Source organism: Salmo salar, chromosome ssa29 (genome assembly GCF_905237065.1).
Source record: "Salmo salar chromosome ssa29, Ssal_v3.1, whole genome shotgun sequence".
Lineage (NCBI taxonomy): Eukaryota > Metazoa > Chordata > Actinopteri > Salmoniformes > Salmonidae > Salmo > Salmo salar.
This window is the reverse complement of record NC_059470.1, coordinates 7,372,561-7,389,695: the sequence shown is the minus strand read 5'-3', so window position 1 is coordinate 7,389,695 and position 17,135 is coordinate 7,372,561. Positions and strand designations below refer to the sequence as shown.

At 44.4% G+C, this 17,135-nt stretch overlaps 1 protein-coding gene across 2 annotated transcripts in view; it reads right to left on the bottom strand.

Moving 5' to 3' along the window:
• LOC106590058 (cadherin-20) overlaps window positions 1-17,135 on the bottom strand; it is a 167,799-nt gene that overhangs the window by 40,224 nt on the left and 110,440 nt on the right. The window contains exons 1-2 of one of the 2 annotated variants that reach the window (XM_014180570.2): window positions 16,063-16,427; window positions 6,544-6,888 (exon numbers count right to left, since the gene is read on the bottom strand). In XM_014180570.2, coding sequence (XP_014036045.2) covers window positions 6,544-6,780 — 237 coding nt within the window. In that variant the 5' untranslated portion in view covers window positions 6,781-6,888; window positions 16,063-16,427. Of the gene's footprint in view, window positions 1-6,543; window positions 6,889-16,062; window positions 16,428-17,135 lie in introns of those variants that run through there. The other variant, XM_014180571.2, reaches the window with a different exon arrangement.

Sequence of the window (17,135 nt, the reverse complement as noted above, 5' to 3'; positions counted from 1 at the left end):
TTTAGGTAAACAGACGAAAGAAAATAAAGCATTCGGTCGACTCGGGCACGCGCCTAAGCCCAGAGTACTCTGATCGGCCACTTGCCAAAAGCGATAATGTGTTTCAGCCAGAGGCTGCCTCGATATCGTTCAGCTTTTTCCCGGGCTCTGAGAGCCTATGGGAGCCGTAGGAAGTGTCACGTTATTGCAAAGATCCTCAGTCTTCAATAAAAAGAGCCAAGATGAAACAGAAGTTGTCAGACAGGCCACTTCTTGCATGGAATCTTCTCAGGTTTTGGCCTGCCATTTGAGTTCTGTTATACTCACAGACACCATTCAAACAGTTTTAGAAAATGTAGGGTGTTTTCTATCCAAAGCCAATAATTATATGCATATTCTAGTTACTGGGCAGTAGTAGTAACCAGATTAAATCGGGTACGTTTTTTATCCGGCCGTGTCAATACTGCCCCCTAGCCCTAACAGGTTAAAGGCTGTCTTCCACTTGTCTCCGAACCAGATGGTAGGCATTCCGAAGGTCCAACTTCAAAAAAATTTGCCCCCTGGAGAGGCTCGAAAACCGAGGAGAAGAGTGGTAGAGTTTTTTTAGCATTTTTTTACTGTGATGTCATTAAGGTCCCGGTAGTCGATACACGGGCGCAGGGTGGCCGGGGAGGCAGAAGGATGAATTAACCCTGCAGCTAGGAGGATGAATTAAGGATGAATTAACCCTGCAATTAACCCTGCAGTGAGTCCTCAATGCACATTTCCATAGTCTTGGTCTCTGGACCAGACAGGGAATAATGCCGCCCCCAATGTGGTGTAGTGCCCGTGACGAGGTCAATGGCGCAGCATGGTTTGATAAAGTGGAAGAGTTGTGGTGCAGGCCTTGTTGAAAATCTCCCAGTCCTGGTACTCAGTGGGAATGGCTGGGAGGTCTGAGGCTTTCCCCAAGCCCGCAGAAGGACGCCCAGGGACGGGCTGTGCCGCCTTGAGGCAATGTGCATGACAGAACGGGCTCCAACCCAAAATAGAATCCGTAGCCCAGTCGATCAAGGGGATGTGCGTCTGGAGCCATGACAATCCCAAAACCACAGGCACATGAGGAGACTCAATGAGCAGAAACTGCATGGACTCACTGTAGTTACCTGACACTCGCAGGTTGATGGGAACCATACTCCGAGTGACCCTGCCAATACAGCTTCCGTCCAATGCTCTGGCATCCATGGGAATGGAGAGGGGTTGTGTAGAGAGGCCCAGTTCTGACACCAGGTTAGCATCCATAAAGCTTACGTCGGTTGCAGAGTCCCTGAGCACCCGGAGAGATTAAGACCGGTCTCCCCACAGTAGGATAGCATGGAGAGGAGTGTGAGTAATGGGAGATGGGAGACTCCCTGTATGGACCACCGGCGTCCTCGTACCTACTGATGAGCCTGGTCTTTTACTCAATAGGTGGATATGTAATGTCCTGAAGTACCACAATACAGACAACTTTTGGAGTTCAGTCTGCATAAACGTTCCCCAGGTGACAATCTAGCCCTGCCCAGTTGCATGGGCTCAGGAGGAGGCGACAGTCCTCAATGAATCCTGGGAGAACTCGGGTGACATCGGATTCTCTCAGGAATGCATGCATTGGGGACTTCCGGGATTCTTTGGAGGCAATGTGGAACCCATGGATGAGCGCATGTGGCTGGGAACAGACCTCCTCTCCCTGCTCCATTCCCGTAACCGCCCATCAATCCTTATTGTCAGGACTATGAGGGAGTTGAGGTCCATGGGCAGCTCCCGGGCTGCGAGCTCATCTTTAATTCCCTCCAATAATCTTTGAAGGAAAGTGTCAAACAGGGACTCCGGGTTACAGGCACTTTCGGTGGCCAAAGTGCGAAAATCTACTGTATAGTCTGCCACATTACGGGAGTCTTGACGCAGCGGAAGTGGCTTCGGAGCTACCGTTCTCCTGGACACCGGAGAATCGAACACCATCCTTACCTCCGCCATGAAATCCTCCAGACTAAGGCAAACGCTTGATTGTTGCTCCCACACAGCTATAGCCCAGGCGAGCGCCTCATCAGCATTATAAGATACTCTATCTTCGAACGATCTGAAGGAAACAAGGAGGGCTGTATCTCGAAGATAAGGGAACACTGGAAAAGAAATGCCCGGCATGTCCCAGGATCCCCAGCGTAGTGCTCTGGAGGAGGTAAGCGGGGTTCTCGGGAAGCCGGGTAGGCTGGGGAGATGCACCTCTGGTAGCGGGGTTACTGCGAGTCTGAAAGGATATCGTGGTGGCTTGCTTCCTAGTAGATAGTCCGCTGAATTGTTCCAACAATGCATTGAAGGTATGGTCATGGCGTTCCACCAAGGTATGGAGTCCATCCAAAAGATTAAGCAGTAACTCCTCGTGTCCTCCAATGGTAGCTCCTTGGGGGGAAACAGTGTGGCGGAGCTGGTCCGGGTGTGCTGGGTCAGTCATGGGCAGTTCGTACTATCCCGACTCAGGATATGACCCAGATTCAGACACAGGAGGCGGATATATCGGTTCTCAGAATACTTTTTATAACAAAGGGGCAGGAAAAGGGGCAGAACAAGAGCAGGCAGAGGTTCGTAATCCAAGGCAGAGTCAAAAAGGGCCAGAACGGCAGGCAGGATCAGGGTCAGGGCAGGCAGAAAGGTCGGAACCAGGAAGACTGGAAAACAAGAACTTGAGAACTGGTGAAACTGGAAACTTGCTGGTAAAACCTGACAAAACAAGACGAACTGGCAATAGACAAACAGAAAGCGGTCTACATGGACAAGTTCTGGCCTGGTTTAGATCTTATCTGTCGGAAAGATATCAGTTTGTCTCTGTGAATGGTTTGTCCTCTGACAAATCAATTGTAAATTTCGGTGTTCCTCAAGGTTCCGTTTTAGGACCACTATTGTTTTCACTATATATTTTACCTCTTGGGGATGTCATTCGAAAACATAATGTTCAATTTCACTGCTATGCAGACGACACACAGCTGTACATTTCAATGAAACATGGTGAAGCCCCAAAATTGCCCTCACTAGAAACCTGTGTTTCAGACATAAAGAAGTGGATGGCTGCAAACTTTCTACTTTTAAACTCGGACAAAACAGAGATGCTTGTTCTAGGTCCCAAGAAACAAAGAGATCTTCTGTTGAATCTGACAATTAATCTGGATGGTTGTACAGTCGTCTCAAATAAAACTGTGAAGGACCTCGGCGTTACTCTGGACCCTGATCTCTCTTTTGAAGAACATATCAAGACTGTTTCAAGGACAGCTTTTTTCCATCTACGTAACATTGCAAAAATCAGAAATTTTCTGTCCAAAAATGACGCAGAAAAATTAATCCATGCTTTTGTTACTTCTAGGCTGGACTACTGCAATGCTCTACTTTCCGGCTACCCGGATAAAGCACTAAACAAACTTCAGTTAGTGCTAAATACGGCTGCTAGAATCCTGACTAGAACCAAAAATTTTTATCATATTACTCCAGTGCTAGCCTCCCTACACTGGCTTCCTGTTAAGACAAGGGCTGATTTCAAGGTTTTACTGCTAACCTACAAAGCATTACATGGGCTTGCTCCTACCTATCTTTCCGATTTGGTCCTGCCGTACATACCTACACGTACGCTACGGTCACAAGACGCAGGCCTCCTAATTGTCCCTAGAATTTCTAAGCAAACGGCTGGAGGTAGGGCTTTCTCCTATAGAGCTCCATTTTTATGGAATGGTCTGCCTACCAATGTGAGAGACGCAGACTCAGTCTCAACCTTTAACCTGTTAGGGCTAGGGGGCAGCATTGACACGGCTGGATAAAAAACATACCCGATTTAATCTGGTTACCACTCCTACTCAGTAACTAGAATATGCATATACTTATTACATATGGATAGAAAACACCCTAAATTTTCTAAAACTGTTTGAATGGTGTCTGTGAGTATAACAGAACTCAAATGGCAGGTCAAAACCTGAGAGATTCCTTTACAGGAAGTGGCCTGTCTGACCATTTCTGGAACTTCTTTGCCATCTCTATCATTTACTAAGGATCTCTGCTCTAACGTGACACTTCCCACGTCGTCCATAGGCTCTCAGAGCCCGGGAAAAAGAGAATGTCGTCATTCCAGCCCCAGGCTGAAACACATTATCGCCTTTCTCAAGTGGCCCATCAAGAGACACTAGCTTATGCGCGTGACCCCGACCGCCCCGCCTTTGGGATTTTTTCCTCTGTTTGCCGAAAAGGAGATTCCCTGTCGGAATTTTATCGCTTTTCTACGAGAAAAATGACGTAAAAATTGATTTTAAACAGCGGTTGACATGCTTCGACGTACGGCAATGGAATACTTTGAATTTTATTGTCAGGAATTGCGCCATGCGCGACACTTCTTTACTATTTCGGATAGTGTCTGGAACGCACGAACAAAACGCCGCTATTCGGATATAACGATGGATTATTTTGGACCAAACCAACATTTGTTATTGAAGTAGACGTCCTGGGTGTGCATTCTGACGAAGACAACAAAAGGTAATGACATTTTTATAATAGTAAATATGATTATGGTGAGTGCTAAACTTGCCGGGTGTCTAAATAGCTAGCCCGTGATGCTTGGGCTATGTACTTAGAATATTGCAAAATGTGCTTTCACCAAAAAGCTATTTTAAAATCGGACATATCGAGTGCATAGAGGAGGTCTGTATCTATAATTCTTAAAATAATTGTTATGCTTTTTGTGAACGTTTATCGTGAGTAATTTAGTAAAATGTTAGCGAATTCCCCGTAAGTTTGCGGGGGTATGCTAGTTCTGAACGTCACATGCTAATGTAAAAAGCTGGTTTTTGATATAAATATGAACTTGATTGAACAAAACATGCATGTATTGTATAACATAATGTCCTAGGGTTGTCATCTGATGAAGATCATCAAAGGTGAGTGCTGCATTTAGCTGTCTTCTGGGTTTTGGTGACATTATATGCTGGCTTGAAAAATGGGTGTCTGATTATTTCTGGCTTGGTACTCTGCTGACATAATCTAATGTTTTGCTTTCGTTGTAAAGCCTTTTTGAAATCGGACAGTGTGGTTAGATTAACGAGAGTCTTATCTTTAAATGGCTGTAAAATAGTCATATGTTTGAGAAATTGAAGTAATATGATTTTGAAGATTTTGAAAATCGCGCCACAGGATGGCAGTGGCTGTTACGTAGGTGGGACGAATTCGTCCCGCCGGTCCCATAGAGGTTAAGTCTTTACTGAAGACTTTCTTCAGTAGGTCCTATGATTAAGTATAGTCTGGCCCAGGAGTGTGAAGGTGAACGGAAAGGCTGGAGCAACGAACCGCCCTTGCTGTCTCTGCTTTGCCGGTTCCCCACTTTCCACTGGGATTCTCTGCCTCTAACCCTTTTACAGGGGCTGAGTCACTGGCTTACTGGTGTTTTTCCATGCCGTCCATGGGAGGGGTGCGTCACTTGAGTGGGTTGAGTCACTGACGTGGTCTTCCTGTCTGGGTTGGCGCCCCCCCTTGGGTTGTGCCATGGCGGAGATCGTTGTGGGCTATACTCGGCCTTGTCTTAGGACGGTAAGTTGGTGGTTGGAGACATCCCTCTAGTGGTGTGGGGGCTGTGCTTTGGCAAAGTGGGTGGGGTTATATCCTGCCTGTTTGGCCCTGTCCGGGGGTATCATCGGATGGGGCCACAGTGTCTTCTGATCCCTCCTGTCTCAGCCTCCAGTATTTATGCTGCAGTAGTTTATGTGTCGGGGGGCTAGGGTCAGTCTGTTACATCTGGAGTATTTCTCTTGTCTTATCCGGTGTCCTGTGTGAATTTAAATATGCTCTCTCTAATTCTCTCTTTCTGTCTTTCTCTCGGAGGACCTGAGCCCTAGGACCATGCCTCAGGACTACCTGGTATGATGACTCCTTGCTGTCCCCAGTCCACCCGGCCGTGCTGCTGCTCCAGCTTCAACTGTTCTGCCTGCGGCTATGGAACCCTGACCTGTTCACCGGACGTGCTTGTTGCACCCTCGACAACTACTATGATTATTATTATTTGACCATGCTGGTCATTTATGAACATTTTAATCTTGACCATGTTCTGTTATAATATCCACCCTGCACAGCCAGAAGAGGACTGGCCACCCCTCATAGCCTGGTTCCTCTCTAGGTTTCTTCCTAGGTTTTTGGCCTTTCTAGGGAGTTTTTCCTAGGGAGTTTTTCCTAGCCACCGTGCTTCTTTCACATGCTTTGCTTGCTGTTTGGGGTTTTAGGCTGGGTTTCTGTACAGCACTTTGAGATATCAGCTGATGTACGAAGGGCTATATAAATACATTTGATTTGATTTGATTTGAGAAAGCGCAGGTATAAATACACAGTGAATAATGGGGAAAATAGGAGACACCTGGTGGGGGGTGGAGACAAGCACAAGACAGGTGAAACAGAGCAGGGTGTGACAATTTATTTATTCTGTGTATTTGTTTGTTTGTGTGTGGGTGTGTTTGTGTGTGCGTTTGCGCACGCGTGTGTGTGTGTTTGTATGTGTGTGTTCATGCATATCTGTGTGTGTCGACTCACCTTTCCAATGTATAGCGGCTCCAGTCCAGTGTACTCCTCCAGCACAAAGAACTGGTTCCATACCCAGCCTCTTTTCACCCTCCTCAACAGCCCTGCTCCACTTTCCTCCTCTGACCTGGCTTTATCCATACGGCCCTGGGCCTCAGACAACAGGGTCAGCAGGGCTAGAGCTAGTGGGAGTAGTAGGGTGTAGACAGGCCTACCACCCCCAAGATAGTGGTGAAGTCGATCTCCCATGATGGATACTCAACCACAAAGCAAATTGTTTTGTGTTTTCTTTAGGGATCCAATGACCCACCGATGTCGTGCCTTTATCTCTTGCGTCCTGGGAAGGTCCTCAAATGGCTAGAGAAAAGAGACAGCAGAAATGAATTTCAAAACCCTTCAAATGTAGCTGTCATTGTTGTGTCATGACACTATCGTCCTTGGCCTATAAGCTCCTTGCTGTTTCGTTCTTCTCTGAAACTAAGGAGGAAAGGGAGAAAGTATGGTTGAATGAAAGGATGGAAAGATGGAGGGATGACAATGACCCCAGCCTATTGTGTATAACCACCGATTCCTCTTCTTTTCTACTATTTGGTGAGTGATATTTAATGTGTGTGTGTGTGTATGCGTGCTTACGTCTGTATGTGTGTGCGTGTTTGATGTGGAAGTGCGTGCATGTGCGTGTGTGTGGTAGAAAGATAAAGAGCTGTATTAAAACTCAGTTAGTGGGGCCTCTCACACTGCTGATGAGGTTCATTTAGAGTAGGAGCGGAGAGGGAGAGATTGGGGAGAGGTATGTCCGCTAGGGGCTGCGGGTTAACCTGAGAGGGACCAGGCATGTTGTTAAACTCTGATACCAGCTTGAGCACAAAACCCTTCTCCATTTAGCTTTTTCCTTCCCCATTTCTTGTGTTGTGCTTAGACCAAGGGGCTCCAACAGGTAGATTGCGAGCTACCAGTAGGTCTTAACCCATGAGTAGCTCCCCAAACAATTCTGAAAGCACATACAGTGCCTTGCAAAAGTATTCATCCCCCCAGGAATTTTTCCTATTTTGTTGCATTACAACCTGTAATTTAATTGGATTTTTATTTGGAGTTCATGTAATGGACAGGATCTGTCACATGATCTCAGTATATATACACCTGTTCTGAAAGGCCCCAGAGACCGCAACACTACTAAGCAAGGGGCCCCACCAAGAAAGCGGCACCATGAAGACCAAGGAGCTCTCCAAACAGGTCAGGGACAAAGTTGTGGAGAAGTACAGATCAGGGTTGGGTTATAAAAAATATCTGAAACTTTGAACATCCCACAGAGCACCATTAAATCCATTATTAAAACATTTAAAGAATATGGCACCACAACAAACCTGCCAAGAGAGGGCCGCCCACCAAAACTCACAGACCAGGCAAGGAGGGCCTTATCAGAGAGGCAACAAAGAGACCAAAGATAACCCTGAAGGAGCTGCAAAGCAAAGATTGGAGCATCTGTCCATAGGACCACTTTAAGCCAAGAGTGTGCTAGAGTGAATGCCAAGAGTGTGAATGCCTTGAATGCCAAGAGTGTGCAAAGCTGTCATCAAGGCAAAGGGTGGCTATTTGAAGAATCTCAAATATAAAATATATTTTGATTTGTTTAACCTCTCTGTGTAGGGGGCAGTATTTTCACATCCGGATGAAAAGCGTGCCCAAAGTAAACTGCCTGTTACTCAGGCCCAGAAGCTACGATGTGCATATAATTGGTAGATTTGGATAGAAAACACTCAAAAGTTTCTAAAACTGTTAAAGTAATGTCTGTGAGTATAACAGAACTGATATGGCAGGCAAAACCCCAAGGACAAACCAACCCCCCCCCCCAAAAAAAAATGTCAGCCTACCACTATTTTCAATGGCTCTCACTTTTATTATAAGGCAAAATCCTCCCAGATTGCAGTTCCTAGGGCTCCCACTAGATGTCAACAGTCTTTAGAAAGAATTTCAGGCTGGTTTTTGGAAAAATTTGCCAGAAATTGTAGTTATTCTAGGTGGCTCCCATTTTGGCTGTAGTGTTTCCAAGCGCGTGGAAGAGAGCGCGTTCTTTGGTATTTTTCTCCGGTAAAGACAATTACAATTTCAATTGTATCGTTTATTTACGTATTAGGGTACTTAAGGTTTGACTTGTTTTTGAAAAGTTTATTAGTAACGTTTGGGATTCATTTTGTATGCATTTTGATGGAGGGAAACTGGGTGGATTATTGACTGAAGCGCGCCAGTTAACTGAGTTTTTATGGATATAAAGAAGGACATTATCGAACAAAAGGACCATTTGTGATGTAACTGGGACCTTTTGGAGTGCCAACAGAAGAAGATCATCAAAGGTAAGGCATTTTTTATATCGCTATTTCTGACTTTCGTGTCGCACCTGCTGGGTTGAAATATGTTTTTCATGGTTTTGTATGCGGGGCGCTATCCTCAGATAATCGCATGGTGTGCTTTCGCCGTAAAGCCTTTTTGAAATTTGACACAGTGGCTGGATTAACAAGAAGTTAAGCTTTATTTTGATGTATTACACTTATTTTATGAAAGTTAAATATTGATAATTCTGTAGTTTGAATTTCGAGCTCTGCAATTTCACCGGATGTTGGCCAGGTGGGACGCTACAGTCCCACCTGCCCATAAGAAGTTACACTGTTTTGGTTACTACATGATTCCATATGTGTTATTTCGTAGTTTTGATGTCTTCACTTTTATTCACAATGTTGAAAATAGTAAAAATAAAGAAAAAGCCTTGGATGAGTCGGTGTTTTAAAACGTTTGACCGGTAGTATGTAGATATAGATATATATATTATGGATATTGCACGTTCTGATATTTCTTACTTCCTTTCTTTCTATGTTTTGTATTTGTGTGTATTGTTAGGTATTACTGTATTGTTGGAGATAGAAACATAAGCACTTAATTGCACCTGCGATTACATGTGCAAAATATGTGTACAAGACCAATAACATTTTATTTTATTTTATTTTTTACTATCCCATCAAAGCCACATTGACATTATCCCACCACTGGTTAGACACTATTGGCTTAAAAAGCCAAACGTAACACAATATCTGCCATTTCATTTACAGCTATATTACCCATCTGTCTGTGTGGTGCGTGCATTTGTGTATCCCTTAGTTTAGCCAGTTATTGATGCTAATGACAACCATCTTCTGGGTAGACAGAAAGGCTTTCCCCTGAATCTACACAATAAGATGTTAACTACAAAATAGGCTTACCTGACAGAATGTTCTCATTATTATTTGTATTAAGCAAGTTCACATTTGTTTTGCGAACTATACCATGATGTGTGCAGTACAGAAATATTGCTAGCCAGACACAGTCCTCAATTAAAGGTAAATTATAATATTTTTCTTCCCCCAGACAATGGTATGTGATGTACACATTTACATGCACGCTGAACATGCAACTGTTGTTTCTCTATAAATAATTGTAATTTTTACCATTATAAAATCTATTTTACAGCAAAAACCTGGTGAAGAGTTGCAGGGAAGAAAAGAACATGCCTATTTCAACGCAAAATAAATTTGTAGCTGGATATTTTTTTTTTAAAGTACCTCTTATACTAAAAAATATTGTAGTCCCCTGGCTTGGACTGTAGCAACCACCCTCAACCCCTACCTCTCTCTCTCTCTTCTTTCTGCATTGTTGGTGATTTATGCTTCCCCCTCTATTTGCAGTTTCTAAGAACAACAGTAACTTCTTTCATTTCTCTCTGGCTGCCTTCTCTAAGCGTGTAGTTGCTTCTCTCCCTCTCCCCTCTCTCTCCCTCTCTCCTTTTCTCCCTCTCTATTTCCTCTGCCTGTCATAGAGGAAGTGAGAGATGCGCTGCTGTTTCTTCCTGCCGCCTTCTCCCCCTCTCCTCCTCTCTCACTCCCTCTCTCTCTCTCCCCCATTTATCTCCCTCTCTCCTCTCACTCTCTCATCTTTCTCCATTTCCCCCTCTCCCCTCTCTCTTTCTGCTGCCTTAGTAGAGGAGGAGAGAGGTACGCTGTCTGCCTTCTGCTAATGGCCTCAGGGTGTGATGTCATGAGGTTGGAGTGTTTGTGTCTGAATAGCATTCACTTTGTGTACTAAACGCTACTCACACCGTGAACTATTGTACATGCTACATGCTACTGCCTGATAGGACAACATGCAACAAGTGGCGCACCGTTCCACAAAGTAGAGTTCGGCAAAGAGAAAGTGGAGAGAGCGGAAAGAGTTGAGAGCGGTAGAGAAATGGAGAGACGGAGGAAGAGTATTTCCACCATTTATCGGGTGTAGGCACTGACTTGATAACTGATTTCCAAATGTCAAGTTTATTTGCCAAAGTTATTTTTCCTGCACTCGAACTGCCCACAATAATCAGAGCAAGCAAGGTCAATCATTATTTCATGGTGCTGTGGATTTTTTTATGTTTTGTATTGATTTCAAGTAATGTTTTACATTTAATCAATGTCTTTCATGTGCTCTACTCAAACTGTGCCTTTATGACTATCACTTGTTTTTCTTTCCATTTATCAGTGAGGTGGTAACATCTGTTTGCCTCCACCACAATATATTCCCTCTCTTTTAACAAGCTGCAAGGGACAGAAAACGGACAGCTGTGTCGTGATAATGCAGAGAGGGGAAAGGGAAAAGAGATAAATGGAAAGAAAAGAATGCTAGCAGTGGGCGTGGAGAAAGAGAGAGAGCAGAGAAAGGGAGACTATGTTGAGCTCTATTATATAGTGTAAGAGAGAGCTCATTGTGCCGCAGTGGACACTCCGAATCTCCAAACACAGTTAATCATTATTGAAGAGTCACAAAGAGACTGGTGGCTAGGGGAGGGTTCTGAGCGTGGTGGTATTGTTACAGAGCCCCTGATAGAAGGGGGTATATGGCTACTAGCCACCCTGGCCCTCCAACTCAGGGGATATGTCCCAAATGGCACCTATTCCCTATGGGCCCGGTTAAAAAGTAGTGCACTATTTAGGGAATAGGGTGCCATTTGGGATTAAATCTTGAACTTAGAGCCCCACGAGGGCCCCTTGCAGGCTGGGTGAGCCCTGACCCCCATGGGCCCCTCCTGGCCCCTCCTGGTCCTACCCTATTCTGTCTGTTTCTATTCTCTCCATTCTTTCTATTCAATTCGCCATGTTGTTCATTATGAAGTCAAATTATCTCCTCGCTAAACCCTCCACACACCCCCCCACAAATTATCTCCTCGCTAAACCCTCCACCCCCAGCCCTTCCTTCTCAGGGTTCACGACTGTGTGTTTGTGTGTGTGTGTGCTGCTCCCGGCAGAGGTCAGGGCATGCACTCATTGCATTCTACCTTTTTTTTTGTTGTGTCTAATGAGGTGACATGCTACATAATTGTGCTGGCTAAACATTCCACATATCTCCCTCAGACTAATCTGATGGCTCTTCAGATTAGCAGCTGCTCTTGTTGCTCCTGCCTTTACGACCTACCACACAAGATGCCCCTGTCAAGAACAGAGGAATGGATGGATGGATGGATGGATGGATGGATGGATGGATGGAAGGAAGGAAGGAAGGATGGAAGGAAGGATGGAAGGAAGGAAGGAAGGAAGGAAGGAAGGAAGGAAGGAAGGAAGGAAGGAAGGAAGGAAGGAAGGAAGGAAGGAAGGAAGGAAGGAAGGAAGGAAGGAAGGAGGAGGGTGGAGGGATGAAGGGTGGAGGAGACATCATATGAGAAAGCTTAAGAGGAGGTATTTTCCCACCACAATGACAATTTCTACTGACTTGAGGATTTCGGAGGGAAACGGTAAAAGACAGTTTAACTTTCAAAGAGAACAGCGTGCCTTATAAAAATGTGTTACGTTCTCAAAGCATCCTGTTGCACGTGTATGTTTGTATCTATGTGTATGTTTGTGCATGCATGTTTGAGTGTGTGCTTGTGTATTTAATGTGTGTGTCAATCAAGGAGGGGATGTAACAATCAACAGCACTAACAGCTGGTGTTCGAGGAATTAAAGGACCATATTGTTGAGTCATCATACTCTCAGTCAGTCTGTCAGCATGGCACTCTTTTCCCTATATAGTGCACTACTTTTGACCTACCATAGGGTGCCATTAAAGACCATGCACTAATATTTGCCGAAAAAATACCTTCAAAACCACTACTTTCCCTCTCCCATTCCCTTAGGCCTACTAAAGAGGAAAACAACACACATGAAACAAGGCTATCACAACTAACAGAACTGTACAAAAACCCTTTGCCTTTAGTCACTCCGGCTCTGTGAACTCAGCCTGACTTTTGTGCTCTGCTGCAGATCATGTGAAAATTATTAATATTTTTTTCACAAAGTCAATCTTATATGATGGTTGCCTACTTCCTATCGAGAGAGCACTTCCTTCTCAGGAGCTGCGGTGTACTTGTCTAAAACAGAGTTATACACTGCTTACCAAACCATCAACAATGACACTCCAACAATGTAGCCATTGAACACTGAACAGATAACTTTGACTTTCTCTCAACTTTGTGTGTGGTAACAACAGTGTGGTAAACAACATATCTGTTGAATAGATAACTTTCAGATATATAATTTAATGTGGTGAGGCAGTGTGTCGTTGAACAGATATGTGACAATGTAGGCTTACCTATTGAAGAGATAACATTCAGACTTTCTCCCAACTTTGTGTGCGGTGTGACAGTGTTGTCCTATTTCCTATGTAGGCCCCTATGCAGGTCCACCTTTAAGGTCATTCATAAGGCTTGATTTCACAGTGGGCATGTCCGTATCCTCCATTCACCCCTATCGAAGAGGACCCCCGTTCCTAAATGGACCATTAAGGACGGAGTCACCGTGAAAGAGGGGCGGAGTTGGGGCTCCAGCATCATAAAACCACAGGGAGATATGTCATGGCTAATTTGTTAACCACAATTGATTTTGCATGGTGGAGAAAGTAGCCATCACTGACACTTCATATCTGGGACCCCCAGAGAAAGATGGATGCACAGTATCTGGGTTATTTAGGGCAGCATTGATGGGTAACATCCTGGTGTAGGTGGCCAGATTCCCACCTATGGTAGACTGAGAAAACTGAAGCCATTTTCATTTTCAAAGAAAAGTCATAGAATTATAGATTTCCATAAACTATTCAAAGTAGGTTAATTTTGGATTGAACCTCAGTACTTTGCGGTACCTTAGCCTGCATGTACCTTGTCGTAAAGCCTATTCCAATGATTTCTTGTATTCTGTATATTTTTTTATATGAGAGAAGAAATTTACCAGGTTGTGTGATTTTCTCAGCAGCAAAGGGTCTATGGTACGGTGATATCACAGACAGTTCACAGAGCGAGGCAGCAATCTTCAAATGCTGTTTGGAGCAATAGGATTTGTGTTTTCTCTATGCTATCACTCTCAGATCTCGCAGATGTTTGTGTATGTGTGTGTGCGTCGTATGTATGCAAGCAAGCGTGTGTGTGCCTGCACCCCTCTTATCCCCATTCCTAACCCCTCATCCCTCACCTCCCACCTCCACCCTCCAGGACTGGAGGAAGAGCTGGCATGGGGCAGGCTCTGAACCTGCCTCTGCCACACTCCCTAATTGTAGCTGGCACTCCCAACCCCCAGCCTCTCTCTGTGTAGCTGTAACCCCAGCCGCTGTCTGTACTGCTGCTGCGAAGTCAGGGTGCATCTCCTTCCCTCCCTATGGGTTGTTTAATGTGGTGCTCCTAATTATGCCCTACCTTCTCTATATCCCTCTCTCTCTCCCTCTCTCCTTCTCTCCTTCCTCTCCATTTAGCCTCTATGTGTTCTGGGGGCCATGTGTGAGCCTCTGAAAATTATAGGATGTACAGTACATTATGTGCTGTGAATCAGGTAGTGTTGCTGTCTCTGTCTGTAGCAATGCGTTAGCACCCTTAGTGCCATGGGAAGGGCAAAAGTTATTACCACATTTTTTTCCTACCTGCTCCTTTGTCCTATTCTTTTCTATAACAATATAATTTTCTCCTTCTTTTCTCTCAAGCTCATTGTCTTATTCCAACTATCTTGCCAACTTCTCTTTCCATCGCTGGTGCTGCTCTCTCTCTCTCTCTCTCTCTCTCTTTTTTTTTCTTTCTCTCTTTCTTTCTTTCCCCCTGCACGTATATAAAAAGGAACCTTGTGATTTATGGAGAAATTAAATCACACAAATTGGCATTCATCCCGACCACTGGTGCATGGAAATTATGTCACGGGGCATGAGTGTCATCGGGAAAGTTTGCAATCCATGTCACTGCACCACAAATTAACCAACAGAGTCCTGGGTTGCGTCCCAAAGGCATCCTATTCCCTGCATAGTGCATTACTTCTGACCAGGGCCCTGGTCAAAAGTACTGCACTATATATAGGGAATAGGGTGCCTTTGGGATGCGACCCTGCAGACAGCAGAGGGCCTATTCAGTACTCGAATATCCCTTCATAATCACTCCAAAAATCTCTGCAGATGGAGAAATTGGGATAGGTTGTTGTTGAGATAGAGAGGTTATGTATTTATTCTCTGCTGCATAAACGCTTGAGCATTTAGCGATTCAGAGATTCCTTTTCTATTATCCTGTCCGTCTGTGTCGGAATGTTGTTTAAAAACATGACTTCATGACTGGAAGAGTAGAGCATCGGAACGTCTGGGTATGCATCTCAAATGTCACCCTATTCCTTATGTAGTGCACTACTTTTGACTAGGGCCCATAGGACTGGTCAAAAGTAGTGCACTATATAGGGAATAGGGTGCCTTTTGGGATGTAGCCTAAAATCATCTAGGAACCCTTTGAAGCTGTTGTTAGTTATTACAGAGACTACACAGCAACACATCAGCATAATGTGCGCCACTCAGTTCCGTGAATGAGCGTTAATTCGTCCCAACTTCTGACACGGATAATAGCTACAATGTCTTTGTGTCTTTGTGCACACTTGTCAATCCGGTTTATTTCCCAGCTTCGGTTTACAAGGAGACAGCTTAATGGTTTTGAAGAAGAGTGAAAAAAGTCCTCGTCATGTTGAAAAATGAAAGCCTTCACTCTGATTGAGGTTTGAATACTAAACTAAAGTCCAGACTTTAAATACAGCGTGTTTGAACTGCCGCCAGGGCTAGACGTGTACTGAATGACCCCATACAGTTTTGAGCCCAGGTTTATATTCAAGTTATACAAGTTTGTACTTTGCCAGAAGAATTCTCACAGACCAATACTCTCTCCTCATATTACTCAAGTCCATTCTTGACAAATAAAAATTATGTACAATATGAACATACATTATAAACAGGTTACAGCTTCAGTTAGCTAGTCTCACTTTGCACAGGTTTCTCATTTCCATTTATATATATTTAAAAAAATGTCAAAGGAAAACATCAAGACAATGACTAAACATTTTAAACATGCAGAAAGGAAATGAGAAACCATTGTCATTGACTGCAATTTCCCAACAGTAACACCCATTGAAGAATTTAATTGAAATCTCTCATTGATGATCATGTAGAAAGGCATTCTAGCAAGAAGTCAGAATAATTTAAAATTCCAGACCTTACCTTCTTTCTCTGCCCTTCTCAGAGTTTTTGCTATTTTTTCTTCTTCTCTTATCTGTCTCTTCTTTTCTCTCCACTCTCACTAAATTGCACTTGGTAAAGTTGTGGAAGTAACTGCCTGCAATGCATCAGTTCCCCTAAAGTTACTTTGGGTCCATGCTCCATCTTAAACCACACTGGGTGTCCTTTGTAAAGTTTCTACTTCTATCACTCATTGTCTCTCTCTCTCTCTCTTTCTCTCTCTCTCTTTCTCTCCACACTCTCTCTCTCCAAGCTCTCTCCCTTTTGCTTTCCACAAGCTCTTTCTCTCTTTCTGTCTCCACGCTTTCATCCACTGTGTCATCTTGCCCAGGAGCCAATCAGACTAAAGGACCATTGGCTGCTGTGTACAATCAGGGGTCCACAACCAGAAATATGCAACCTTAGGCAGGGGATAGGAATGCTTCTCAGAGAAGAGGGATGTAAGAGGAGAGAGAGAGAGAGAGAGAGAGAGAGAGATGTTAACATGTTTCCCATGCCAATAAATCCCTGAGAGAGAGAGAGAGAGAGAGAGAGAGAGAGAGGCGATTGAAAGACAGAGAAAGTGCAAGAGAGCTGGAATAAAACAATTGTCACGTCCTGACCAGCAGATGGAGCTGGTGTAGTAGTTTGGGGGTCAGGACGTGGCAGTCTGGTGTGTGTCTTGTGACTCCTGATCAGGAACAGCTGGGAATCGTTGTTCCTGATTGGGAGTCACATATGTAGGAGTTGTTTGTCACTGGGGTTTGTGGGTAATTGTTTCTTGTTTAGTGTGGTTGCACCTGACAGGACTATTGGCTGTCAGTTTCCTTGTTTTTGTTTTGTATAGTGTTCTTTCCAATTAAATTGAAGGATGAATACTAACTCTGCTGCATTTTGGTCCTTTCCTGAAGACAGCCCTTACAGAATTACCCACCAAACAAGGACCAAGCAGCGGAAGAGGAAGGAGCAGCGACAGGAGAGAAAAAGGGAGGAATGGACATGGGAGGACGTCCTGGACGGCAAGGGAGTCTACACCTGGGAAGAGATCCTGGCCGGAAGGGATCGCCTCCCATGGG